This window comes from Thunnus thynnus, chromosome 2 (assembly GCF_963924715.1).
Source record: "Thunnus thynnus chromosome 2, fThuThy2.1, whole genome shotgun sequence".
Classification (NCBI taxonomy): Eukaryota; Metazoa; Chordata; class Actinopteri; order Scombriformes; family Scombridae; genus Thunnus; species Thunnus thynnus.
In genome coordinates, this window is record NC_089518.1 from 10,133,969 (window position 1) to 10,160,015 (window position 26,047).

Sequence of the window (26,047 nt, forward strand, 5' to 3'; positions counted from 1 at the left end):
CTAGTTAATAACATGGAATAATCCACAGAGTCAAACGCTTTCACTGGGTCGATAAATATTGCAGCACAATGTTGCTGACTGTACACTAGACAAAATGTTATGATCCTCAAGATAGTGAGTTAGCTGCTTGTTGACAAGTTTCTCTAATAAGCTAAAATGGATATAGGCCTATAGCAATTTAAGTCAGCCTGATCACCACCCTTAAAAAGAGGGTAAACAATGGCTGCCTTCCAGTTAACTGGTAATTCAGCAGTATGAATGGAAAGGTTAAAAATGTCTGGTGCCGCAATAGTGTCCATGTTCAAAGAGAGAACTGCTACCCCAAATAGGTGCACATTTTTATATTAGTGTTTCTCAATTGAATTGTTTGTTGCCATGATGCCACAGCTCACGTGCAGCACTTCAGTTGTGCACATGAAGTACTGAGTGAACTGCCATTACCAAAACTAGACCTGCTGGAACAGTTAGGTAACTCACAGGAAGATAATGGCTGTCATCCAGTGATTATTGCTATTTGGCAGAATCACATTCAGGGGATTTTTTCTTTCTTTTGCCTGTTTTTTTTCTTTTTTTAGCCTTGCTTCATGGTGTATGTATGCATATGTCATGGAAACAATGCGTTTGACCATGCTTTAGTTATCTAACACAGAATCCCTCAGTCCATACATACTAACTGCATTGATAGTTTAAAATGTATATTGTTGTCATTTTCTTTCTATTTTCCATTTCAGCAGATATATTTATTTCCTCTCCTTGCTCTCTTTTACAAAACCACACCATCTTGTCCAATCAACTAATGATGCTTCAAGAAAAATAGCCAACTCTTTAAATAGAAAGATACGTTTTTCATTTACAGTACCAATTTAAAGTCACACCTTCCATAGTTACTGTTGCTATCCAATCGCTTGTTATCTTTTTGTTAATTTTACAGAAAATGAGAGCTGAGACCACTTTAAATGTTATTATTATATTATATAATTGAATACAGCATGGTTTTATTGTGGAGCCCTGGTGTGCCACTAATCTTGAGAAAATTATGGTGTCATGTTTAAAGGATTTAAGTGTCTCCAAATTCATATATCTCGAATAAACACCAAGACCATCATGGTCTTCATTTATTCCATTGCCCTACTTTTGAGATCCTCCCACTCGCAAACTGTTCAGAAAGGATCGTCCATATATTCTGGCCACCGTTCAGACAAACACAGCCAAGGTTCTGCAACAAGCGAAGCTTGAAATGCCACTGTATTTTTTGCCTTGCTAAGACTTGTGATGTTGATTAGTCTGTCCGTTGAACACTTTGGACAAGAGCAAGATGTCTTAACAACCACTAGCCATCATGTAACATCATCAGTTCAAAGTTCAGTTTCATGACCAGGTATCTTAAAACTGATGGACAGATTTTCATAAATTTTTCTGCAGATGTTAGAGCATGATTCCATCAGGCCAAAATTTCTTTACGAATTACAAAGCCCATTCCACCCCGTTTGGACACTCCATTAACTTTGCTCTTGTGCTATCCTCCAAATGTCCAACCAAACCAAAATGTCAACATTGCAGACAAAAAAACTCATAATCAACAGATTGCCATGAAATTTGCTGACCACATTCTTAATGCTGCCTTTTTTTATTTTAACCTCACTTTTGTACAGCTGTAGAAATAACAAAATCATCAGTCTGTTCATTGATTATTGATTGCTCATTGAGTGTGTAAATAAGCACTGCAGCCTATCTGGGCCACTAGTGTGGCTTTTGACTTTCAGCCCTTTGAATTAGTTTTTGTCTATTTTCTATGTACATTAGCTCTTTATAGACTTGACTACCATTAAGCAGTCATGTGTACTGTTTAAACTTTGAAGAAAATTGAAAAAGGTCATTTTGAGTTTTATGATGGTGGCAAAGGTTTTTATAAGAGCATATTCTTGCTAAGACCCTGCTAAGATCCTGATCCCACTAAGTTAGAGTTTAACAATAAGACAATGGATATTGTGAGACTATAGTCATTTGTCAACCATCAGAGATTTAATTCTGCTATTTCTACCAAGGTAGTTATCCTTTTAATAACTCTGGTTGTATTAGACAGCTGTGGACAATGGTGAAATTAATGAGAACTACCTTTACATACATATATTGTAGTTTCAATCATGTCACTCACCTCTATGTAGGTAGCAGAGATTTAACTAAAAAGGTGTTACATTTTAGAAAATGTGGGTAAACCAACATCACTCCTGCTCAGTCTGTTTCATAGAAAGAGCAGATGTTCTTCAGTACTCTGTACTATCAGTGTACAATGTTTTGTTAATTCAGGGAAATGGTGGGACTGATTTGCTTTTCTTTAACCAGGCTTTTTATTCTCTCCCACAGCCTACACAAACAGTATTGAACAATTTGTAATCAGTAGTGTTGAGGATGCAAAGCTCCGGATATGATTTACTTTAGGCCTGCGAGTCGCTCTATAGACTGGGATGACAGACGAGTAGAGTAAATATAGAGGCTTGCCAGATGCCCACTGCATCCATTCCACAGTTGACTTCCTTGCCCCGCCTTAAGTATTTAGTTGCTGCTGTCAGTCCCTTGCCTCGGGGGAGCAGAAGCACTGAGTCAGTACAGAACAGACAGCTAATTTATGTACTTAAAAGCTTTGCCTCTTTCCACCCGCCACCTTGAAGTTCTGCGTGGTACACATGTTCCCATGAGAGCCGAGAATAAGGGGCTCTTAACAGGCAGCCTCATCAGCCTCATTTCCCTACAGCATGCACAGTAGTCATGGCTGATTAAGGGAACAGACTGATGCTGATGGAATGATTAGCCTACTCCTTGCTCTGAAAGCTGTCTGGGTTAAACAAGAAGCCTAGATATCATACCAAAACGATTACTGCATTATATCACTAACCCAGATATTTGCTTCATGTAATGATGCAGCAGTAGAGTTTAGACCATGTGGAGTGTTAGGGCCAGTTTTGGTTAGATATGCAGCATGTATGTGCATATAGAGAGAGCACAATGTAAGCGAGACCTTTTATGCATGTAGATTGTAAAATGTATGTAAATGTATTGTGTACACTGTTACAATTTTAGAAGTCCTGTATTTATATACATCATATCTCAACTGTGTTAAAGCTTACAAACCTGATGTAGAAGTGCGTCAAATCTCTTAAACGCAGTTTATCTACCTTTTTTATTTCAAGTATAATTTATTTTCCTTTTAGGCAGATGTACATTTTTGTAAATTGAATCCAAAGTATACAGTCTGCCTTTTAATTTAAAAAAAACCTAATATCTAATGACAAAAAGTATATTGATTATTTATTAGTTAGAGGTAGTTGTTTGTTATTTGGTTGATATATTTTTGGTGCAGAGTGGGTGCTCTGTATATTTTCCCCTCCTTTCCTCCTGTGTCACTGGCAGTCCTGAGTATCCTGATGACTTTCTGCAGGTGATCACAGACCTGGAGGAGCAACTGACCTCTCTGACCCAGGAGAACGCTGAGCTGAACCGCCAGAACTTCTACCTGTCCAAACAGCTGGATGAGGCCTCAGACGAGAGAGAAGACCGGCTGCATCTCAGCCAGGATGTGGATAGGCTGCGTCGGGAGGTGGCTGACCGCGAGATGCACCTTAACAACCAGAAACAGGTGAACTGGCTGCTGGTGGTCCTGTGTTGGTTTTGTGTGTGTTTGTGTGTGTGTGTGTTCTTTCCTTGCTCATGTGGGTTTCCTTCAACAGTCACTGCATACAACTGAGCCAACGTGTCACCATTATAGTCCAGTAGTTTCAAAATTCTATGTGAAATTGCCACAAAATATCAGCTGCCTTTAGTTGAAATCTGTAAAAAATAACATTTTTCTGTCTTCTTAGACAGTCATAATCCTTTCTCTACTTCAGACTCCTTTGCCTTGCCCACTTCCCACTCACCAGTCAGACACTAGTTTTCACTTATTTACATTATGTGATATCTCAACACACCCTGTGACAGGTGACCTAGACATCTCTCCCAGCTCTGACAGTGTTAAGTGTAAATCAGGCAGCAGAAACCCTGGGAATATTTTAGTATTGTTATGTGCTGTATTCTGGATGGAGCCGTGTAGTGAGAGAGAGAGAGAGAGCGAGGAGGTTGTGTGATGTGTGCGCTGCCCCTGTGGGAGGATATGTGTGTGGGTGTCCAGTAGCGCTCTTGGTCCTGTTGGTTGTGTAACCAGTGATGGAAGTCATAGACGAGGGATGGGGTGGTGTGTAGGAGGGATGTGTCATCCCCATCACTCCCAGGTCGTGTCAGCTGTGGAAGCGTTGGACTTCAGAGGGCCGTGGTGTTGCTGCAGCACCAGTACAGACTATATTTGTCTCCCAATGCTTTGTCTAAAGCAGTGCATTGCAAGACATAAAACACGGCGCTTTGTGTGGGCCCTAGTGATGAACATAGAAAAATGTTCCAAACATGTCATTTAAACAGCTCCATGAGAGTATTGATGCTGGTTCAGAGCATCTGTTTATAATCGCAGTTTTGGGGTTATTATTTAAACTCAAGGTTTGCATTGTCAGTAACATAGTTAATTAGTTGTGTTATTGCAAGTATGCGGTTCAAGCTGCCATCATGTTTGTATTGTACAAGTGCAAGTACAATTTCATGTACTTGTATATACAGTAGGAATGTGCAGAGCTTAGTATTTGTATCTGTATCTGTATTTGTTGAGGCACCAAAATTATTTGTATTTGTATTTGTATTTGTATTCAAATAAAAGTGGAAAAAGGCTTAAAAATCCTGTTTTTGTTTTTATTACGGTTTTAATTTTAGAAGTGATACAATAAGTGTTCATGAATAAACTACCTTACGAAGGAGGTCCCCACACCGGGTCTCAAACTGCGCTGACGACTGAGCTAAAACTCATCGCCTCATTGCAGACAGACCTCTACCTATTTATACACCCATAACACAGAGACAGCACACCATGTAACATGTAGAGAAGAACTTCAAAGGTGATTCTTGCTTTGCACTTTTCATTTATTGCCTATTTTTTACAACCTAACTTTGTGGAAAGGAGAAGGGGAAAAACAGGTTATGGAGAGTCAGTTGGGAGCACTGCACTTGTGTCAGTAGCTCAGCTTTGTCTCTGGGGAACACCCCCAACTCCTGGAGTGATGTCCAAATAAGGATGTGTGTCATGTAGCAGGTAGATGTGACTCCTCTCGTTGAGACCTGCTAATAGACGTAACTGCCGAGCAGAGGAGAGAGACTGAGATAGCGATGTAACCAACCTGCATGCTGGTTTTTGACATGGTTTTTGTTTTTCTTCCCAAAAACAAATAGTTTTTGTAAAAAAAAAAAACACTATTTGTGCTTTGCTGAATAATGTATTTGTATTCGGGCACACCCCTAAACTGTATATTATATATATATGTATATATATATGTGTGTGTGTGTGTGTGTGTGTGTGTGTGTGTGTGTGTGTGTTGAACTAATAACCTTTCTCTCTTTATATCTCCTTTTTTCCCACTTCCTTTGTAAGAATGAATGACAACTTTAGGAGTTGTGTCCTTGGCACAGTCTGGATACCTAACAGTTATTTCTACTAAATCATCTTTTGCACCAGAACCTTGAGACACTGAAGACCACGTGCACCATGTTGGAGGAGCAAGTTCTAGAGCTGGAGACTGTGAACGATGAGTTGCTGGAGAAGGAGAGACAGTGGGATGCCTGGAGGGCATCTTTGGGGGAGGAGAAAAACCAGGCTGAGAGGAGGAGCAGGGAGATCCAGAGACTGCTGGACACTGAGAAACAGAACAGGTTAAAAGCACACACGCACATGCATACTGTATCACATAACTGTGTGGACATTAATTGACTAAATTGGCCCCTAAACATGTATAAAGTTTGCCTTGCATGTAGTGTTCTTGTTACTAGAGATAACAAGCCAAACGCAGTCAGGCTTACAGCACATTAAGATATTTTCAATACAGCTACAATTTAGATTAATATTCTTGAAAGAGACATAGGTTTTTTCATCTATAGTGGCTTCAATAGTCCATGATATAATTTAAACATAAGACATGTTACATTGTGAGAAATTGTTATGATTGATTGGTAAAGACTCCTTTTTGCTCTGAATGCTGTTGTTGCTATCAGTGTTGGATCTGGCTCCCTCCGCCTACACACACTGAGAGCAACAGGTTTTCGCATATTCTCTAGGGTTCGCCAAAAGGTATTCTGGGAAATATATGAAATTATTTTCTGAGTTGATGTAGGCAAGGCACGGATACACAAAAAGCATATTAAAACACCATCACTCAATAATACCAGGAGTGCAAGGAATGATGAGGAAGATACATTACAGAGCTTTTAAAAGTTTATTTTCCTTTAATTCTAAACCCAAGCCTTTACCCTAAACTAACCTTTAAACCTCTCCTTTCTTTTCGAAGAGTGGGGAAATACAACATACATATTGATACATGAGACTGAATTCCTTTCATATGATTTAAATAATATCTGTATGCAAGTTACAAAAATAGCAAAAACATTACAGCTGATCTGGAAGAGGATGCTCTTAAAGACTCATAATAACCAGTATAAACAAAGGTTTGCTGTATGCTCCAGGCTTCGTGCAGAGCAACGCAGCTCAGAGTCTCGCCAGGCTGTGGAACAGGCAGTTAAGGAGCACAAAGCTGAGATCCTGGCCCTGCAGCAGGCCCTCAAAGACCAGAAACTCAAAGCTGAGAGTCTCGCCGACACTGTGAGCATTTCAACACTGTTGAGTAAGTATTTTACCCTTTGTAGTTTGCAGATTTAACAGTAAACTCTTCCTGCTTTCTGTCCTCAGTTGAATGATCTGGAGAAGAAGCATGCCATGCTGGAGATGAACGCCCGCAGTTTACAGCAAAAGCTGGAGAGTGAGAGGGATCTGAAACAGAGGCTGCTGGATGAGGTACATTAAATATTTTGACACATATACAATGTACCATTGATCTTTATTGTTTTGTTTCATGGATTATGTACACATTTTAGATGTTTAAATTGCTGCATGCTACTATTGTGTCTTTATGTCTGTTGTAAATCAGTTGCCAGACTAGACAAATAAATTGATTTTATATTTGTAAAGTCATTGTGGTAACAAATGTCAAATCTTGCCGAACGGTTTGGAAGCAATCGTTTGTAAGAAGTGCAAGTGGCAAAGTCACAGCGTCCAGATGCTGACAAAACAGCTGTTTTTCCTCCATAGCAAGAGAAACTGCAGCAGCAGATGGATGCTCAGAAGACCCACATCTTCCGTCTGACTCAGGGCCTGCAGGATGCTCTGGACCAAACTGACCTGCTGAAAACTGAGAGGACTGACCTAGAATATCAGCTGGAGAACATCCAGGTGCTGCTACACACACATACATACACGCACACATATATCAACTAATGTATATCCACAGAAAATATACATACTCAGAGATTATGAGGTGGTTGAGATTCATGTAACTACAGCCACATGCTCCCCTGCTGGATTCTGTTCTGTTACTATGTTTTAATAGTGAAAAGACACTTTCATACAACTCAACACACACATGCCCTCCACACTTTGTCTTATCCCACAGTACACACACCCCCATCTCTCTGTCACCCTCTCTGTGTGAAGTAACGTATGTGAGGAGAAATTCATGGCAATAGTGATGTTCACTTAGCTCCACCTGCAGGCTGTGTACTCCCATGAGAAGGTGAAAATGGAGGGGACCATCACCCAGCAGACCAAGCTCATTGACTTCCTGCAGGCCCAGGCCCATGGTGGCTCCAAGAAGAAAAAGGTCAGACAGGATTACATGTTTAATTGGAGTAATTCATAATTTGTTAATCTTCCTACACAGGTCTGGGTTTTTGATAACCCTGGGAAAATTCTGCTGGCAATTTAAAAGTTTTTAGATGCTATGACATTATAAACTTATGATTATGAAGGAAACAGTAATATCATCTATAGATTGATATTATCATTTTCACCCTGGCCAACCACTATCACCTTACATCAAACGAAAACTAAGTGAAATCTTCAAATTCAGTTAAGGAATATTAAGATATGGGAGGAGAAAAAATCTAATTTCCAAAAATAAATACTATGAAGGAAAAGAATCAGATATCTGACCTTGGAAGTATTATTAGTTCAGGTTGACAGAATCATGATCATGCTGCCACTTGTTCTGATATAAAGATATCTTCAGGTACATTATTGTGGAAACATTGAATTCAATGGACTGAACAGATGAATTTACTTCTGAATTCCAGAGATAGCAGAAGGACAAATTATGTAATTTATTTGTTTCTTTTAGGATGTGTTTGAGAAATTGTATTCAGGGAATTAATATGACATGGTCTTATAATTACTTTATTACAAAGGTTAAATTCAGGGCAGCCACAGATGAGTCACTTTATGCATAAATTATTATCACAACATCCACCAGCCTCTTACACAGTCAGAAAGTATTGTTTTGAAAAAATGTATTGAAAAAATTGTTGTTGTATTACCACCACATAGAAACTGAGTTAAAATGGTTTAAAACAAGTCTTTCTTGTCTTTCTAGCAAAGAGTTGGAATCTACCTGCCTCTCATTCCTGTGTGTATCTGTACGTTTGTGTGACTCAGGGTCTGTTTGGGCGTCGTCGAGAGGACCTGTTGGCTGCCATGGCTGCTCAGGCTCAGGCCCAGGCCCAGGGTCAGAGTCAGGGCCAGGTTTCTCCTGTGCCCCCTATCCAGCCAGTGCCCCTGCAGTACAGTGACATGAAGGCAGCTCTGGACAAAGAGCGATCTCGCTGCTCAGAGCTCGAAGATGCTCTGCAGAAAATGAGAGCGGAGCTGCGATCTCTGAGAGAAGAAGGTGAGACTAGTCTCAGTAGACTGACTGATGACTAGAGTAAACAAACAGCAGTGTTGTAAACAGTGATGTAAGTTCAGTTAATAAATTATTCCAACCCCAGCGCTCCAGTATAAGGATCATGGTAACTCTACAAACCCGGCCACAGCACGGCAGCAGATGATTATGTCTGTGAAGTCTCCTGAGCACCAGCAGGGCCCGACCAGCCTGGCACCCTCCAACTCTGGACGCAGGAAGGACGCAGCAACACCTGAGGGTGAGTGAGGGGATGATGTGCCATGTAGCTCAACAGCTTCACTCAAACTCACTCATACATACATACTCAACACCTACTGGCCCTTACCTGCACACATATGCACACACACACATAGACACACACATATAATCTCACTCGCGAAATATCATTTTATGGAGCTCTTACTATCCTTTTTCTTTCACACAACTTTCAGAGAGAAGGAGGGTCACTTTTGAAAGTAAGTCGCCCAAACTCATGGTTTCTGCAGTTTGGTCTCTTATCTCTCTTCTCCTTTTGCCTCATCCATTCCTCAAAAAGGCCAGATTTTAAAAGCTCTGCACTCTTATAAAATGTCAGATCCCACCAGGCTGGTCAGGCGAGGCTGAGAAATCTCCAAGTAAATTTCCCCCTTTTCAGTGCACAGCTTTAGAAATCTGAAGCATTTTATCTTGGTTGCTGAAGCTTAGCCAATCTGATTTTCAGAACTCTGCTCTGCTCTTTAATCCACTACAATCCCACCTGAACTTGACATCATACACTAACTGAGATGCACCGTATTATAAACTCTGTAATGCACAAAATGCTGTATCACCTATTGAATCCACACTCAGAAACTAAAGGTATTATTCAGTCACCTTATTTCCTCTTACAATACAGCCAGGTTACAATAATAAAGTTAAGACCAGATGATTCCAATCTTAATTGTAGTAAGATCACAACAATAAGATCATAAAAGCTGCAGTGCGACATAGAACTAATAAAAACAATAACAGCAATTAAATATAATTAATTGTGATATTTTGTAGTGTAACATGTATTTCTAAATTTTAAACTAAATAAGTCAGATACCTGCACGTCCTGAGGAGACCATGTGTTGTATGGAACATATTATGTGTGTAAACTTGCAAGCAAAGAAAACCGGGCACACAACGGGAAACTTGACATTGACTGAATAACGCCTTTAAAATGCAACAGTGATTTGGCACAAACAAGAGAGTAAATTAATTATTTTTCAAGCATTTTTGTCTTCAGAGCGTACTTGCTTATGCATTTTGCTAAACATCTTTTGTTGAACTGATTTCAATGCTGGTATGGCATGGTGCACTGAGGTTTTGAAATGATGGATGTACCTGACAGAGTCAGCCATGCTGGAGCTGCCTGCCCTCACTATGTTCCCTGACTGTATTCAGAGTATAGCCGCCGTTTGAAAGACAGTCAGAGAGACAGAGAGAGGGAGAGAGAGAGGGTACACCACAACACCCCTCACCGCTTCACAGTGGGACTCAACATGAGAGCTGCCAAATGTACCGTGTGCCTGGATACTGTGCACTTTGGTCGTCAAGCCGCTACCTGTCTCGGTAAGTAAAATATGTATTCACATGGACAGCTCTGAACCAAATTTTCCACATTACCTTTATGTAAACTAAATAAAGATGACAGTAGTTATTTATTTTAATTTGCTGCCTCATTTACAAAAGTAAAATTGAAATTTTAGCCCCTTTATTTATTTGTTCTTATTATGTAATTTCTATTGTATAAATAGAAATTCTAATATTAATTGTGGATATAAAGTGAGAATATCTTCAGTATTTGTGAGGCCATGTTGATGGCTGCAGCTGCTACATCTTATGCACTCCCATTGTTTTGCCTGACCTTTTTATAACACGAAAGTAACGCAAAAGAAACCGGAAGTAACATGTAAAAATGCTAAACTCTCAGATATTTAATTGACAAGCACTAAACACAGACCTGTTTCTGTTTGCTTCTTGAGTTAAATACCTAAATTTTCATTAAAATGATATATTATTTGTTTCAGATTTCATATTTTTATTCACACCCAGCTTCCTGTGTCCTGCTGAGGAGAGGAGCCACAACCTGCTCTCTCTTTAACAGTGTTTTCTCTCCTCCAGAGTGTCATGCTTTGTGCCACCCAAAATGCTCCCCCTGCCTTCCAGCCACATGTGGCATGTCCAGCGACTGCTCCCTGCATCTGTCTGACGGGTTGTGTCGGGACAAAGGCAGCTCTCCAGGCCAGCAGCTCAAAGAAGCCAGTGGACACATGCACCTGGAGGGCTGGATGAAACAGCCCAGGTTAGCTATAGACACACTGATACTATGATTGTTTTAGCTTTTCTTGCACTGTTTTGAAACCATCCAGTCTTAACTATTGGGGTGCTGTATGGTTGCCATGTGGACGGGTGACAAACGAAAGGAAAAACATGAACAAATGAGTAGAGAAACATAACAAATGCTGCTGTTTCCACATAGGGTAGAGAGGGTCACTAAATGATTTGATGAGAATGAAAATGATGTGAATCATATGTTCCAAAAACTGGTAGAATCATGGAAGCTTACGCCCATTCGTGTATTTGTCTCAAGCAATAAAGTTTCGCTGGTCTGCTCCCTCCCTGTGAAGCTGTGTCATCTACTCTGATCAGGCAGTCTGATGTTACTGCACACAAGTCCTCACAGGCTCTCTGTTATGTTCTGTCTGACAGAATCCACCCATCTGGTACTTAAACCAATTTAAGCATTTGTAGCGTTTCCTGGAAAAACTGCTCAACCTATTTTTATCATGTTACCTTTGTAGTAATGTCTTATGTCATTGCAGAAATGGGAAGCGAGGCCAGGGCTGGGAGAGGAAATATGTGGTCCTGGATGGGACCAAAGTATCCATCTATGAGATAGAGCCCAGAGAAGGTTACTTGAGTCTTTTACCTGTGTGACATAACAACATAATTCATTTATCTTCTATAGCTGATCATTTTTACTGCCACTGTTCTGCATGTGTCACTCAGATTCAGTGAAGCCTCTGGAAGAGTTCGACCTGTGTTTGTCAGATGGAGAGGTTGAGGTTTATGGAGCAGTGGGAGCATCTGAGCTACCCAACACCTCCAAGTCAGGTATACACAAAATGTTCTACTCCTGTCCTTCATGTGTTACTTTCCCTCTGAATTATTTCATACTTACATGTATCTCAGACAAGACAGATCTGAAAGGGTTCCAGAGAGCCCCCTGCAAAATGAAGCATGTTCTGCTTTCACTATAAATCATTAAAATAAGAGAAGAATTTTGAAGTCCTTACCTCTGTTCCCCGTGTGTCAGATGTTCCCTACGTCCTGAAGCTGGAGTCCCAATGTCACGCCCCCTGCTGGCCTGGACAGTCTGTTTACTTTATGGCTCCCAGTTTCCCAGACAAACAGCGCTGGGTGGCAGTCATGGAGTCTGTGGTGGCCGGGGGGCGAGCCTCTCGGGAGAAAGCCGAGGCCGACGCAGTGAGTATCTCTGAAGCAGCCAAGGGGCAATCAGCACTGTGTCCTCAATGTCTGCTGACTCAAACCATAAACCGTTACGACCACAGTCACAGATAAGTGTCTTGTCTATGGCTGCAGACGTAAACTCGCTGTTTAACTGTATGGGGGCTATTCATGAGCAGCGGATTTACCTTCTTTATTCTTGAATAATTCATTTTAAGTTGAGAGTTTTTATGGATAACCCCCGTTTCACTTATATGTGTCATTAATTGTCCCCTTCTTCTCTCCTCTTCTCTTTCTCTCCTCTCCCTCTTTCTTGTCCCTCTCGCTGCTGTTTGTTGCTTTTTCATCATGCTACATTGTATGTCCGGTATATGGGCACGTTTTGTTGATTTGCTCGATTCTGCCCATTCCATTGGGTTTCATTGCACACATAGGCTGCTGTGTCCAAAAGACAAATGGTTCTGTCTCCTCTGGTCCAGGTAAAGAGTTACAAAGATACAGACACAAGACTTACTGACACACACACATACACCTGCATATCCTTCATGACGCACGCAGTAGTGCATGTGTCTGTCATTGTGTTGGTTGTTCATCCCCTCCCCCCTGCTCTCACCTCACCTCACCTGCTGTGACCACTCCTCACTCTCACTATCCTCTGACTGCAACACTGTCATTTCCTGTACAAACACTGTGTTGATGTAATAGATCAGTGTTGCTGAAATATCCTTCCCTGTGTCTGACCACTGTACACTAATTCTCACCCAAGATGTCTGATCATCTTTGGGTTGATCCTCTTCAGCTGTGCAGTCCAGAGGACCAGGGATCAGATAGCAGATTTCTACCTGCTTGTGTACTCGTCTGTGTTTTTACCCTGCTGCTCCTCTGCACACTCTGTAGAGACTGGGACACAAGTCACATGACTTTGACTCAGCTGTGAGACACAGGCCACAAACGGAGAGAAACATCAAGTTGACAGTATTTCTGACTTTTTAAATAATTTTGGGGGCATTTTATGCCTTTATTAGACTTAGAGAGAGGACAGGAAACAAGGGAGAGAGAGATGCATCATGAATGAATCTGATGTTTTTATAGATTAACTCTAATTTGTTTATAGTGTTTTAAACTTATATGATTGTATTGTTGGTTTAAGATTGTTGGGACAAAGTGTTTTTGTTGCAACCTATTACGTACTACTACTTCTTATCATTTGTAGGTTTTTGGTTTTCACAGGACTATGGGTGCAAATTAGCTGTTGCATTAACCCAGGCAATCAGAGTTAATTAATGGGTGTTGTCCCCTATAAATGAATAAAGTCAGTCCCAGTCAGTCTTGAATTGGGGACATTGCATTTCATGGTCAGCGTTTTAATCCCTAAGCCATGGGGTTGAGTCTTTTTCTGTCTTTTTTGCAGATGTACATCTGTTGTGTCTATATTAAGAAAAACATTTCTATGACTATTTTGTGACTCTATGATGTCTCTCTTGTAGAAGTGATAATATATCTCAAGGGTCTTCCTGGTTAAATAAAATCACATGTCAGTTTTACAACAGAAGTAAATTTTATATCATTGTTGAAGTAACAGCAGAGAAATCTTTACAGCTCTTCAACTTCTAGTTCAGCATTTACTCTGAATATTACTAATCTGTATATTAACAATGCAGAGAAAAAAACTGATTGCACTCACTTTCTACTTTTGACAAGCTATGATTAAAACTAGACTGACTAGTGACTTGGTCCCACCTCTGACACTTGTTAACCTGCACAGTCCTGCAGCCGTCCAGCCCTCTCTGTTGTGCTCCTCTGCTGCCTCTCCCTGAGGTCATGTCAAAGTCATGACCCTGCTGATCTTTCTCTTCTCTCTGCTCTTCCAGAAGCTACTAGGAAACTCTCTCCTAAAGCTGGAGGGAGACGACAGGCTGGATATTAACTGCACCCTCCCTCTTACAGATCAGGTACCGGTGTTGATCACACTGATGTATCATCATGTGTTCTGTATAAACACACGATGTGAAACTTGATCATGATTGTGAGTGAGTTTTCCTGCTGTGCCCACAGATAGTTCTGGTGGGCTCTGAAGAGGGTCTGTATGCCCTGAACGTTATCAAGAACTCCCTGACTCACGTCCCTGGCCTGGGATCAGTCTTTCAGATCCACATCATCAAAGAGCAGGAGAAGCTGCTGATGATTGTTGGTGAGACCTCCAACTTTGTCGTTTCCACCAGATGATAATGGTCCAGTGAGCAGCAGAGTGTGAGACTGAACTTTTAGCTCAACATCAGCTAGTGTGTAACATCTGTGTGCGTCTTGTAGGGGACGAGAGGGCGTTGTGTCTGGTGGAGATTAAAAGGGTGAAGCAGTCACTGGCCCAGTCCCACCTGCCCAACCAGTCTGAGCTGGCTCCCCACATCTTTGAGACGGTGAAAGGCTGCCATCTGTTTGCTGCTGGGAGAGTAGGTCTTCTCCTCTGTGACGCTTCACATGACATGTGTGTGTCACAACTTCACTTGTTTGTGGAAAAATGTGATGGTACAAAGTGACTTTAGAAACGGCTGTGTGTGTGTTCTCTTTACAGATAGAAAACGGGCCTTGTATATGTGCTGCAATGCCTAACAAGATAACCATTCTGCGCTACAATGACAATCTCAACAAATACTGCATTCGCAAGGTGGATATGACCTGTTAGCTCCACATCTACACAATACACTACATATTTAATATACAGAAAGAGAATAAAGTTGCCATAATAAGGATTTGTTGTATTAACTCCAGCTTTTTGTCTGGATTCACATCTCCATTCTTCATCTCACAGGAGATTGAAACTCTGGAGCCCTGCAGCTGCATTCATCTGACCAGCTACAGCATCATCATCGGCACCAACAAGTTCTACGAGATCGAGATGAAGCAGTTTGTGCTTGAGGGTGAGGACGCAAACAGAACATTGTTGTGATTTTAGAAAACCATCACAAAGCATAAACATACAGTGTTTGTCGTTTTTCAAGTTTTTATGGACATTTATTTAAGGTGTTGAGGCAAATTTTTTTTCAAGTTTCAAGAGATGATGTTTGTGACCTCTTAAACACTTAAACCAGGTCTTCTGTTTGTTCCTCTGCAGAGTTCTTGGATAAGAACGATGTGTCACTGGCTTCGGCAGTGTTCGCCGCCTCGTCCCACAGCTTCCCCATCGCCATCATGCAGGTGGCCAGCAGCATGCAGAAGGAGGAATACCTGCTGTGTTTTCACGGTGAGCGGTGAACAAAGTGGTAGTGGTTAAAAACTAAGATATAAAAACAAAAGAATATTTTTAGTACAGTATTGATTTGTTTTTCTTCTCCAACCATATCTTCATGTAACTACATCAGTGTCATAGTTGTGACTTTGATGTATACTATAAAGTCACATTGTGTCCATGATAGTACTGTCTGCACACAATACCACTCCTCTCCTGTTTTGAGGTTAGACACTATCAAGAGCACACAGAGGAGTGTGTAGTGAGTTTTGTTATTGTTGTCGTAGAGTTTGGAGTGTTTGTGGACACGTACGGTCGAAGGAGCCGCACTGAGGAAATCAAGTGGAGCCGTCTGCCTTTGTCCTTTGGTAAATACGCTCTATAACTCATATAAAGCTGCATGATTAAATGCAGAATAACACCACCAGGTTTTGTCATCTGAATAATTACCTCTGTAATGTTCTCTGGTGCAGCCTACAGAGAGCCCTACCTGTTCGTCACCTACTTCAACTCCCTGGATGTCATCGAGGTTCAAGGACACGCTGCTCTGGGGTGAGACATTCTGCCTCCTGGAACACATTTGTTGTTTTTTTAGTTGTATTTCTCACATCGTTGTCCCTGCTTCTAGTCCTACAGTGCTAGCCCACCTTGACATCCCCAATCCTCGCTACCTGGGCCCAGCCATCTCCTCCGGGGCCATTTACCTGGCCTCCTCTTACCAGAACAAACTGCGGGTCATCTGCTGTAAGGGAAGTCTGATCAGAGAGTCCGGAGAGCTGCAGAGGACCGGCTCCAGCCGAGGGTCAGCTCCTCCATCATGTTTGACCTTGTTATTTTAGTCTGAGCAATAAAATACAGCAAAAGAGGAAAAAACTACGGGATTTGAATGAACATGTTGAGATTAAAACACTTCAGGGGGCCTTACAAAAACAAATAACTTCATGTACATTTATTCTGCACTTTCTGGATTCCTTTATTTCATAGGAAGAAACTGAACTATAGCAAATAAGTAATTGTGCAGTTTTAGGATATGACAACAGCACCATCTGCTGTTCCAGGTTAAACACCTATCACTCCATTCTTACAGTATGATTCTGGAAATTTAAATCTCCATTTGCCACCACAGCTTCTCTTTTACAGATGCCAAGCTGCAGAGTGTAAGCCTGAACTTACATTAAGATCAAATTATCTTCCTCTTGATTGAACTTAGACGTTAAAAAAGGAAAATTTGATCTGATATTCTGATAACTAATGACTGATGTCATGTACACACTGTGTGGTGATGAACCTTTATGGATGTTGTCATTATCCACAATATAAGAACTTCTACTTGTTGGAATCGAATCTACTTTTCTTTTAAAAGCAATTTTAATGGGCTTAAAAGTTCTGTTTGTCAATCGTTGATGAATCCACTCTAATTAGCATCACCTCACAAGTTCAGATAACACATGGTGACACGCTGGTCTCTGCTGTGTTTTCTACAGTAGTCCCAGTAAGCGAGGCCCGCCAACCTACACAGAGCACATCACCAAACGTTTGACCTCGGGCCCCGGTAGCCACGATGGCCTGCATCGAGAGCCCAGCACCCCACACCGCTACCGGGAGGGCCGCACTGAATTCAGACGGGACAAGTCTCCGGCCCGGCCACTGGACAGGGAGAAGTCGCCTGGCAGGGTGCTGGACAGTCGCAGGGAGAGGTCCCCTGGGAGATTCGGGGACAGCACCCGACTCCATGCTGGGTCTGTACGAACACAGCTCGCCCCTGTTAACAAGGTAGTGTAAGGGCGTCCTGCTGGCTGGGTGGTTAAGATGTATAACGTATAACTGTACGTCTCTGGTTCGATTCAGGATGAGACCTTAGAGGGCTCCATTACTGAACATCTGATATGAATCATCTGTATATTTGTAGTTTAGACCAGTGGTTTCCAACCTTAACAGCCAAGCGATGTGTATTTGTGAGCCCACAACACAAGTTGTATGTCCTCAAGCTGAGCAGATTGTTTCATATGAATAGTTTTAACAGACATAAAACTCCCAAGAAATTAAATATTTTAAAACAGCTAAAAAATAGATTCAGTTTTGTGTATCTTCTTCTTTCCTGTCTTGTTAATCATCTCGCGACCCCTCAAATATATCTTTTTTTGGGTGGGGGTCCTGACCCCCAGGTTAGGAACCAGTGGTTTAGACAACACTCCTCTCTGGGAACAGCAAAGCAGGAAAATAGGAAATAAAAGATAAATGGTGTGCAAGCAACAAAAGACTGCAATAAAAGATAATGCTAAAAACAATATGGATGAAAAATAGTCACAACACTAATATACAATAAATATATATATATATTCAGTTTTATTAAATACTATATATCTTATAACAAATGAGAAAATATGAGAGTACTGTGAAAGCAATGACAAACATTATCTCTGGTACCAAAGGCAGTCTAATATGTGATCATTTGCATTCTTGAATCTGATCATTATCCTGCTCCACAAACACACAGCTGTTCATTTTCCAGCTAATGGATCAGCTCTGGTCTGTTCTGTAGATTGAGGCGCTGCTCAGACACGATGCAGCATTCTCACAAGTGTTCGGATTGCTATTTGTTCTTGCTGCTCAGTTGACCAGTCATCATACCAAGTTAATGTCAAGGACCTTTACACTCCTGTCTGGAATTATACTCAAGTATAAAAGTTATCATAGGCAACAGAAGCATTCACAGAGAAACAGAGTTTGTTAAAGCGTCAGCTAGAGACTGAAGTGACTTTGCATCTTTTTAGAAGTAAAATTGTTAGTTTTAACTTGCTGTACTAACTTTTTTAAAGTAGAAGTCGCTCTATTTCTGTGGTGTAAATTTTCATTTTGGGACAAAAATTAACAAACTAATATTGTTTAGATTTCCACATTCACTCACAAAACCTTCAGCCATACACTGTATTTAATAGTACAAGGAGATATAATATGAATATAAACACTCTGTCTCCTCTAAATTTAAACTTTCCTCCTTTGCCCCTGTTCTTGTCTTGCAGGTGTGGGATCAGTCATCAGTGTGAATCCAGTTCAGTGCTCCTCCTGACTGGAGCTTGAAGATGAACCATGGGAAACTCTTGATCCACTCTGAGTGCAAGCACACACACACTCACACGCTAACACACACACACACACATACATCACCAGGCTGACCGTCAGCTCCATTGCCTGTACATAGTGCAGTCTCAGTTCCTCATCTGACAACACATAAACCTGCACTGGGAGATGTCTCCTGCGACAATCTTCTCTTTTCTGACACATGCTTTCGTGGGAGAAATCCCGCAGTAGATTTGTTGGCAGGGAACCTACGCTGATCTACAGATCAAGAGAGTCTACTTTATAATATATTATCAAAGTTGTAAATATTGCTGTCTGAGTTTTTATAGACAAAGGGAATAGTCGGCTGGTGAAGCCATGTCTATTTTTTTTAAAAATGAGTTTCTAAAGACGTTGCAGGGAGACTAATGATGTTGTTGGTTAAAACAATCTAATAGCAACATTTCATTAGAGTCTGAAATATCACGCAAGGTTTTTCTCTGTTCAGAGAATCAAACCGACATTTAATTACTCACATAAATCAGGAGGCGAGAGGGGTCTGAGGAGGCAACACTTTGCACACGAGATTGGATTTGAACAGGAGTAAAAAACTCATTCTTGTTACATGCCCAGTCTTCTTTTCTTCGGATCAAATGTATGGTCCTCTTGACTGAATAGCCTTTGATATATATAATTGCTTTATTGACAGTCGTCGTCCAGCCATACTTTGTAAAACAATTATAGCAACGTTTTGCTCCAAGTGTTCCTTGTGTTGTTTTTAGCAAACCTAAGATAAAGAGACATGCAGCTCTGCCTCTGATGACGGACGTCGTGCAGTCAGGCTGACTGACGCAGCCTCAGCTTGCTCTTAGTCCGCTGCTGCTGCTGCTGATTATGGTACAGATGTCCTGTTTCTGTGCAGTGATATGAAGTCTAGTAATCGTCAGGGATCGTCACTTTCTAGTATCCTTTCTTTAGAGCCAGTAAGACCACCTCCATTCGTCACATCAGTGAGCATGACTAACTTAGAGCAGCACTTGTCGCTTTTTGATCTCGATTCTCTCTCAGTTGTTCTTTTGTCATGTATTCACTTAAATTTGCATTCAGTAAGTAGACATTGATGTTAGACAGTAACTTAAGAGTTTCTTGATTTTTAGATATGTATACCAGTACATGCATTAAACATGATTGAAGTGTTTGACTGTTTTCTTTTTTGTGTGTTTGCAGCTGTAGATATTCCAACACAGTAGGTTTATCTAGTTTATTTCTCCTTTAATTCTACGACAATGTAATGCTCTTTTAAGTAAATCCAACAAAACAAAATATTCAGACTGAACAAGGAGCACTTGTTGTTACAGGAAATTGCTATGTACAGCTACACACTCCTCTGACAGACATGAGAAGGTTCAAAGTGCTTATCAAACAGAAGGGAGGAAAAAAAAAAAAAAGGAAAATCCAACAAAAGCACGAGTGATCCCTTTGTGAGAGACCCGTAATAAAACTGCTTGGCACCAGTCTCCACCAAAAGAGAGAGACAGACAGACAGACAGACAGACAGACAGACAGACAGACAGACAGACAGACAGACAGACAGACAGACACACACACACACACACACACACACACACACACACACACCAATGCTTTATGCATTCTCATACACTCATTCACATCAAATGATTACTGGGCCGTAGCAGCGACGCCTCCGACAAGAGCATGTCAGCATGAGTGAAGAAAAATACAACATATGCAGACCAAGAGAACTTCTTGGGAGAGAGAGAGAGAGAGAGAGAAAAAAAAAATAGCACAGCATGGGATCATCCTGGCAACATGTGTAACTGATGCCCACATTAGCGAACCCTCCCACCACACACATACAACCAGAACCAACGCTCCATGTGACTCTCATCATGCTCTGCAGGATCACTTACAATACTGAAAAGCACAGCAGTCTTTCAGTTTCAGCTTTTCTTTGATGGACTCTGTGGCAGTGTCTACTTTGTGCAAAAAATAGCCTTTTTTTTTTTTTTCTTTCTCTTAGACAATTCACATTCCTGGATTGTTGAACAAGACAAGCGTGGTGCCCCTCATGCCTGTGATTGTGGTGAAAATACAGAACAAGAAATTCATGCTGCTGGTTGTCAATGTGTCTGTGAGGAAAAGTGTCACAGCCAATAACCTGCAGATGAAGACACATTACATATCTGAGATTACAGAGCAGGTTTACCTCACCGTTATAAACTGAACAGTCTGAAGTCAGATCAGTAATGAGCAGCTCATCAGGGCCAAACTACAAATTTTAATTTGCAAAGACTTGCTTCACTCTTAGTTTTAATGCAGTAGTACCTCTCAAATAGATTGAAAAAGAACTTGGTGTTTTATATTAAATTTTGTGACACCGTGTCACAGCTACAATTCATTGTACTTGAAGGTTGAGCTGTTGAATTTAACACCACATCCACAGGAACACAAACACTTCAAGCCTGTTGTTGTTCCGACCACCTTAAACAGCAGCTCAACTGCACACATCAGTGATCTGCTGGTTCAACCACCACATTTTAAATAAAGAAGAGTCTCAAATAAGGGTTTCAGCTCATCAGGAACACAAGATCAGTGATACAGCTCCAGTATGATACAGTAGCATCATGTCGTCAATCACACAGCTATATTTAAGCATTTCCTGTGATAGTCAAACAAACCTCTGCCTGCCTGTCATCTTCTGTACTGTCCCATGTGAACTTTCCCAATACTGATACATGAAGTGCAGGCAGGCCCCCTGCTGATGTCACATGCTAGGTGGTGAGGGATATTTAAAAAAAAAAAAAAAAAAAAGAAAGATTGGCAGTCTCAACAAGAAGGTCATCATGAACTTAAGTCGTGTGCTGTACCTTTAATGCTCCAGCTGATTAATGGAAAAACAAAAGTCTTCAATAATAACAACAAAGGCCGTCGTTGAGGATGTCAATCACTCAGCTACTATAAGCTCAGTGTGTGTGTGTGTGCGTGCGTGCGTGAACGAGTATGTGTAGAAAGTAGAGGTAGTGTTTGTAGGTATGAATGGAGTAATGTTTGTGTGTGTGAGTCAAGGGAGGGGCGTGGGGGGTCTAGGTCGGGGGCTTTTAGTTTGGATTGAGGCTGCTTGTTTTGGACCACTGTTCTCTCAGTGCATAGACGTCTCACCAGCTACATCCTGCTTTGATTGGCTGATGGGAGACACTGACATGACGAGTGTCGCCACAGCCACAGATCAGAACCATCTCTCATCCCCCACATCTCATAAACACTGATTATCCTGTGGCAATTGAATTGTCTGGATTTTCAAACAGCCATTAAACAACAAAACCATAATAAATAAAATCAAAGTAATGATCGCATTTAAAAGGGAAAAATCCACTGCAGCATCAAAACAGGACACCCTGCTTCTCTATTTAAAAAAAAAAAAAAAAAATACACACACCTGTGTCTTCAACAGGGTGCAAAATATAGGTACATTTCTGCAATTAATAACATAAGAAAACAAAGAAATTAAAAAAAGAAAAACTTTTTGGTGACTAATTTAGTGAGCCACTATTCAAGGATTCTATACATTTTTCTTAAATGCTATATAGGTATCTGAATATATTATTTTATTCATTTATTTTACAAAACAAATGTGTGTGTGTGTTAGTGTGTATGCAAGGAGGTCACTGAATGGGTGTTAGGCAGAGTGGGCGTCTCAGTGAAGCTTCTCTGACAGATTTCATGTGGCATGAGAACACCAAGAGCCCTTTTCTGCTGCCGCTGCTCTCCTCCACGTTTCAGCCAATCACAGCAGAAATCCCAAGTCAGGTCTCAAGAAAATACTATAAAAATCAAATGAAAATATGTATTTAGATTTTAAATGTTTCAACAGCTCCTCTGACCACGATTTCACTTCTGATTCCCACCACCGACTGAAACGTGAGGGAGGCGTCCAGCTCCCAGTGCCTGCTGGGTAAAAATAAGAAAAGGGGTTGCTGTGAGTGAAGGGCGTGACAGAGGAGATTACACAGATTACTGAGATTACACAGTCAGTCTGTCCGTGACGGGCGGCTCATCCGCCGTTTGACACAAACTGACAACGCCACAACACATCCGTTTACGGCAGACTGTCAGCTGTGAGGGTCGGACAGTCGAAAGCCTTTTTCCTATCACTAACTAGTCCTCGTGTGAGTGAGGATTTCTCTTCACCGTGGTCAAGATTCAAAAAAAGCAAGAAAAGAAGACATTACAAATATCCCAAGATACACTTTTTAAAAAATCCCTCAGGATTGCAGCTGCTGCTGCTTCTATCTGCACTCTGGGCTGAATCTCAACACAGAAACTCAAAACTAACACACGCAACTCTTTGCCTTTTTTTTTTCTCTAATTTTGTATTTGCATGTCAGTTAGCTGTATATACTGTGTATATATACGCACACACGTTTGTGCCATTCTGTGTGAAAAGCTGATCAAAACTGTCACAAAAACAAAAAGCAAGCAAATGTGCTAAGTTGAGATTAAGCCCACAGTGTGTTAAAGGGTCAGTTCACCCAAATCACAGAACTGTAGATTATCCACAGTAACAGGGGATGCTGCTTCTGGGACAAACAATGCTGTTATCTTTTATTTTTTTTAGAGACTCCACAAATGTATACATGAAGATATGTTTTACTTGTAATGGAGTTCAGACTGAGTAGAAAAATGTAAAATGTCCTCTGTGGAGGAGCTTCATCAAGTCTGAGAAAGTAACTCTGATGTTATCTCTGTTTAAGCTTGAGACTAACATTTTTTTTTAGAAAAGAAGTCTATGTGGAGATGTGGGGCTATTAACCTAAGTAGCATAATGGGAAATGTAGGAAACAGTTCTGGATCATGACTTCTAGTAGAGACTAAAAGTCAGGATATCAACATCTGCTGCTCTGATTTTGACAGAAACTGTCTATTGTATGTCCCTCAAATTTATGGAAGTACAACACATCACCAATCAATTAGTCAAATGAAAGAAAATATTTAAGAGACAATTAATTGGCAAATATTTTTGATAAGATACTTCTTTTAAGCAAAAGAGCCAAACATTTGCTGATTCAAGGCTTCTCAAATGTGAAAATTTGCTGCTTTTCTTTGTCCTATCATTGAATTTGCAGATTAAGCAATCTGAATATGTCATTTTGGGCTCTGAGACATTATAAAGAGCATATTTCACTATTTTCTGACATTTTATTTAAAAAATGATTAACTGAGAAAATGATAAGCAGTTTCAAATCGATAATGAAAATATCAATTACACAGTAAATAAAACCAAAACTATTTACATGGATAGATAACACTAGAAGAAAGTATGTTTTTTATAATTTGGGTGACCTGACTCTTTAAACTTTTCCCCAAAACATCTGTCAGCATCAGCTCAACATCCAGACATTTCTTAATGCCAAGGGACTGTCTCTTGATTGCCACATTTTCCACGTCGTTCCTGATCTTACACCCTCCAGACAAAGGAAGAAGTCCAAGCTGGGAGATGATGGTCTGTAGAAGTCTGATGAGAAGTGTAGGTGAGCGGGAAAATGGTTTCAATGGACCGAAGCCCTCCAAGAGACTTCAGCAACACAGTGAGACGACCTTCTCTAACTGCCTGGTCGAAGGCACCAGGATGTCCATTCTCGCTCCTCTGGTCTAGGAGTGCAGTCCCGTCACTGCCACAAACCCTGTGTGGCGAATGTGTGCTTTCCTCTCTCACTCACACACACACACACACACACACACACACACACACACACACACACACACACACACACCCCTGTGAACCCACCGTTCAGCTCCTCTACCACATCAGCTTCGGTATATACACACATTAAATTCCGTATCTGCAGCGCACACACACACACATAAAGTACATGGGGACATTCTGCGTAGCTCCTGTGCTCTTCTTCAGCAGTGTGCCTGTGTCAGTGGCCGGCGGCTCAGCCCGGCTCCCCCCTACCGACCCCCGCCACCATCCCGGTCCTCGGAGGCTTAGTTAGAGCTGGCTGTGATGGGTTTCTCCAGCTCCAGGTCCAGGGGAGCCGGGCTGAGCTGGAGGCTGCTGTAGCAGGTCTTACAGACGCGGCTGGGCTCGAACAGCTGCTGGCTTGGCACTGGGATCTTCTGGTCGCAACAGCTGGCGCAGAACACGTTACCGCAGTTCCTGCAGGGGGACACGGAGAGGTCACTGCTGGACTCTCACACAGAGAGACCCTTTACACCTACAATTAACCATACGTCTCCTTCTTTTTAGATTGTGTTGCACACGACTCAATTCCGTCACATTTGTAACTGGGTCCTGTTCTTCATACATGGAAATGTTTTGACTTGTCAAAGCAACATGTCCCTCCTGACCCCTGGCAGATTTTAGTTAACAAAAAGTAAAACCTATAATGAAAGTTCCTCACTGTAGTCAGACCATGGGAGCCAGAAAACATTTTCATTTGTCATTTACACAAATATATCAGAAGTATAAAATATAGAACTTTTATTTGAGTAAGTTTCATCATAGGTCAATTAAAGTAGTAAGTTTGGTTACTACACTCATTCTGCAGAAACTTTGTTATACAATTTCATTAAGTCTACTCTTTAACACTTTATAAGAGATCTTGGAACAGGTTGATTGTATATTCAGAATATGTTTAGGTGCTTTCTTAGCTTTAAGTTAAAAGGATACGGCCGGTGATTACCATTTTTGTCAACAAATCCAACTGAAACCAACAATGAATTAAGTCCATCTGTGGCTCTCAGCCTCCTGCTCATTGGTTCCTACTGAAGACGTAAATATAATAAAAATGTGTCAAAAATATATGGTTGAATTTTTTAATAGGACTCAGTTATTTCCTAAAAACAGCTGGGCACTGTAGTTTTTAGCAAACGTTACTCAAACAGGAGGAAAAAGTACATTTGTTGGGGACTATTTCCAGCTGTGGATTAATACACATTTGCTGCTCTACTAAGTTTTTCAGGCAGCAGCACAGTGTGAGTGGAATTGAGTCAATATAATTTACAGTGGCCATGTTCATAGTAATGAAGGAACATGTCATCCAGGGCAAAGTTGTGACTCACTGATGTGTTTTTAATAGTTTTTGGACAACAACAGACCTCTATGATACAGAGGAATAAGATATATCAGGCTTTGGATACACAGAAAATACTTACACTATACTGGGATTTGTTGACAATAAGAACTAGAAATACCACCTTGTGGTATGTATGCCTCCACCAACCAGTCAAGTTGCAGTTTACATCCATGTCTATCCAGACTCATAAAATCTGTAGTGAAGACTTTGAAGGAATTTAATAAAATCACCACAGTTGCAATGTGGACACTCAAGACTAGTGTCATCAATTCACTATCTGACCAACTGTGAAATATGGTCACAATCTCGCCTTCTGTTCCTGAGTTACGGTG

At 41.0% G+C, this 26,047-nt stretch overlaps 2 protein-coding genes and 1 long non-coding RNA gene across 16 annotated transcripts in view; 1 reads left to right on the forward strand and 2 right to left on the reverse strand.

Moving 5' to 3' along the window:
- LOC137191780 (citron Rho-interacting kinase) overlaps positions 1 to 20,079 on the forward strand; it is a 49,524-nt gene extending 29,445 nt beyond the window's left edge. For 2 of the 8 annotated variants that reach the window (XM_067602208.1, XM_067602172.1), the window contains 26 exons: positions 3,437 to 3,634; positions 5,588 to 5,781; positions 6,589 to 6,724; positions 6,812 to 6,916; positions 7,211 to 7,351; positions 7,659 to 7,778; positions 8,609 to 8,840; positions 8,941 to 9,093; positions 9,287 to 9,310; positions 10,263 to 10,430; positions 10,983 to 11,163; positions 11,684 to 11,772; positions 11,871 to 11,975; positions 12,178 to 12,347; positions 12,764 to 12,808; positions 14,201 to 14,281; positions 14,385 to 14,520; positions 14,640 to 14,779; positions 14,902 to 14,994; positions 15,139 to 15,247; positions 15,442 to 15,570; positions 15,843 to 15,923; positions 16,029 to 16,107; positions 16,184 to 16,357; positions 17,040 to 17,328; positions 18,579 to 20,079. In XM_067602208.1, coding sequence (XP_067458309.1) covers positions 3,437 to 3,634; positions 5,588 to 5,781; positions 6,589 to 6,724; positions 6,812 to 6,916; positions 7,211 to 7,351; positions 7,659 to 7,778; positions 8,609 to 8,840; positions 8,941 to 9,093; positions 9,287 to 9,310; positions 10,263 to 10,430; positions 10,983 to 11,163; positions 11,684 to 11,772; positions 11,871 to 11,975; positions 12,178 to 12,347; positions 12,764 to 12,808; positions 14,201 to 14,281; positions 14,385 to 14,520; positions 14,640 to 14,779; positions 14,902 to 14,994; positions 15,139 to 15,247; positions 15,442 to 15,570; positions 15,843 to 15,923; positions 16,029 to 16,107; positions 16,184 to 16,357; positions 17,040 to 17,328; positions 18,579 to 18,602 — 3,396 coding nt within the window. In that variant the 3' untranslated portion in view covers positions 18,603 to 20,079. The remainder of the gene's footprint in view (positions 1 to 3,436; positions 3,635 to 5,587; positions 5,782 to 6,588; positions 6,725 to 6,811; positions 6,917 to 7,210; positions 7,352 to 7,658; positions 7,779 to 8,608; positions 8,841 to 8,940; positions 9,094 to 9,286; positions 9,311 to 10,262; positions 10,431 to 10,982; positions 11,164 to 11,683; positions 11,773 to 11,870; positions 11,976 to 12,177; positions 12,348 to 12,763; positions 12,809 to 14,200; positions 14,282 to 14,384; positions 14,521 to 14,639; positions 14,780 to 14,901; positions 14,995 to 15,138; positions 15,248 to 15,441; positions 15,571 to 15,842; positions 15,924 to 16,028; positions 16,108 to 16,183; positions 16,358 to 17,039; positions 17,329 to 18,578) is intronic. The other 6 variants (XM_067602180.1, XM_067602190.1, XM_067602199.1 and 3 more) reach the window with 6 other exon arrangements.
- Positions 8,335 to 12,253, reverse strand: LOC137191858 (uncharacterized). Of its 3 annotated transcripts, none has more exons than XR_010930457.1 (4): positions 12,158 to 12,253; positions 11,655 to 11,749; positions 8,976 to 9,087; positions 8,335 to 8,827 (listed from the first exon to the last, which is right to left on the reverse strand). It is a non-coding gene; the product is annotated as an uncharacterized lncRNA (long non-coding RNA). The 3 variants fall into 3 exon arrangements; XR_010930460.1 differs by lacking the exon at positions 12,158 to 12,253 and adding an exon at positions 12,043 to 12,151; XR_010930459.1 differs by lacking the exon at positions 11,655 to 11,749.
- The window catches only part of mtmr3 (myotubularin related protein 3), a 28,771-nt gene continuing 22,586 nt past the window's right edge, over positions 19,863 to 26,047 (reverse strand). For all 5 annotated transcript variants that reach the window (XM_067602292.1, XM_067602273.1, XM_067602265.1 and 2 more), the window contains one exon: positions 19,863 to 24,796. In XM_067602292.1, coding sequence (XP_067458393.1) covers positions 24,625 to 24,796 — 172 coding nt within the window. In that variant the 3' untranslated portion in view covers positions 19,863 to 24,624. The remainder of the gene's footprint in view (positions 24,797 to 26,047) is intronic.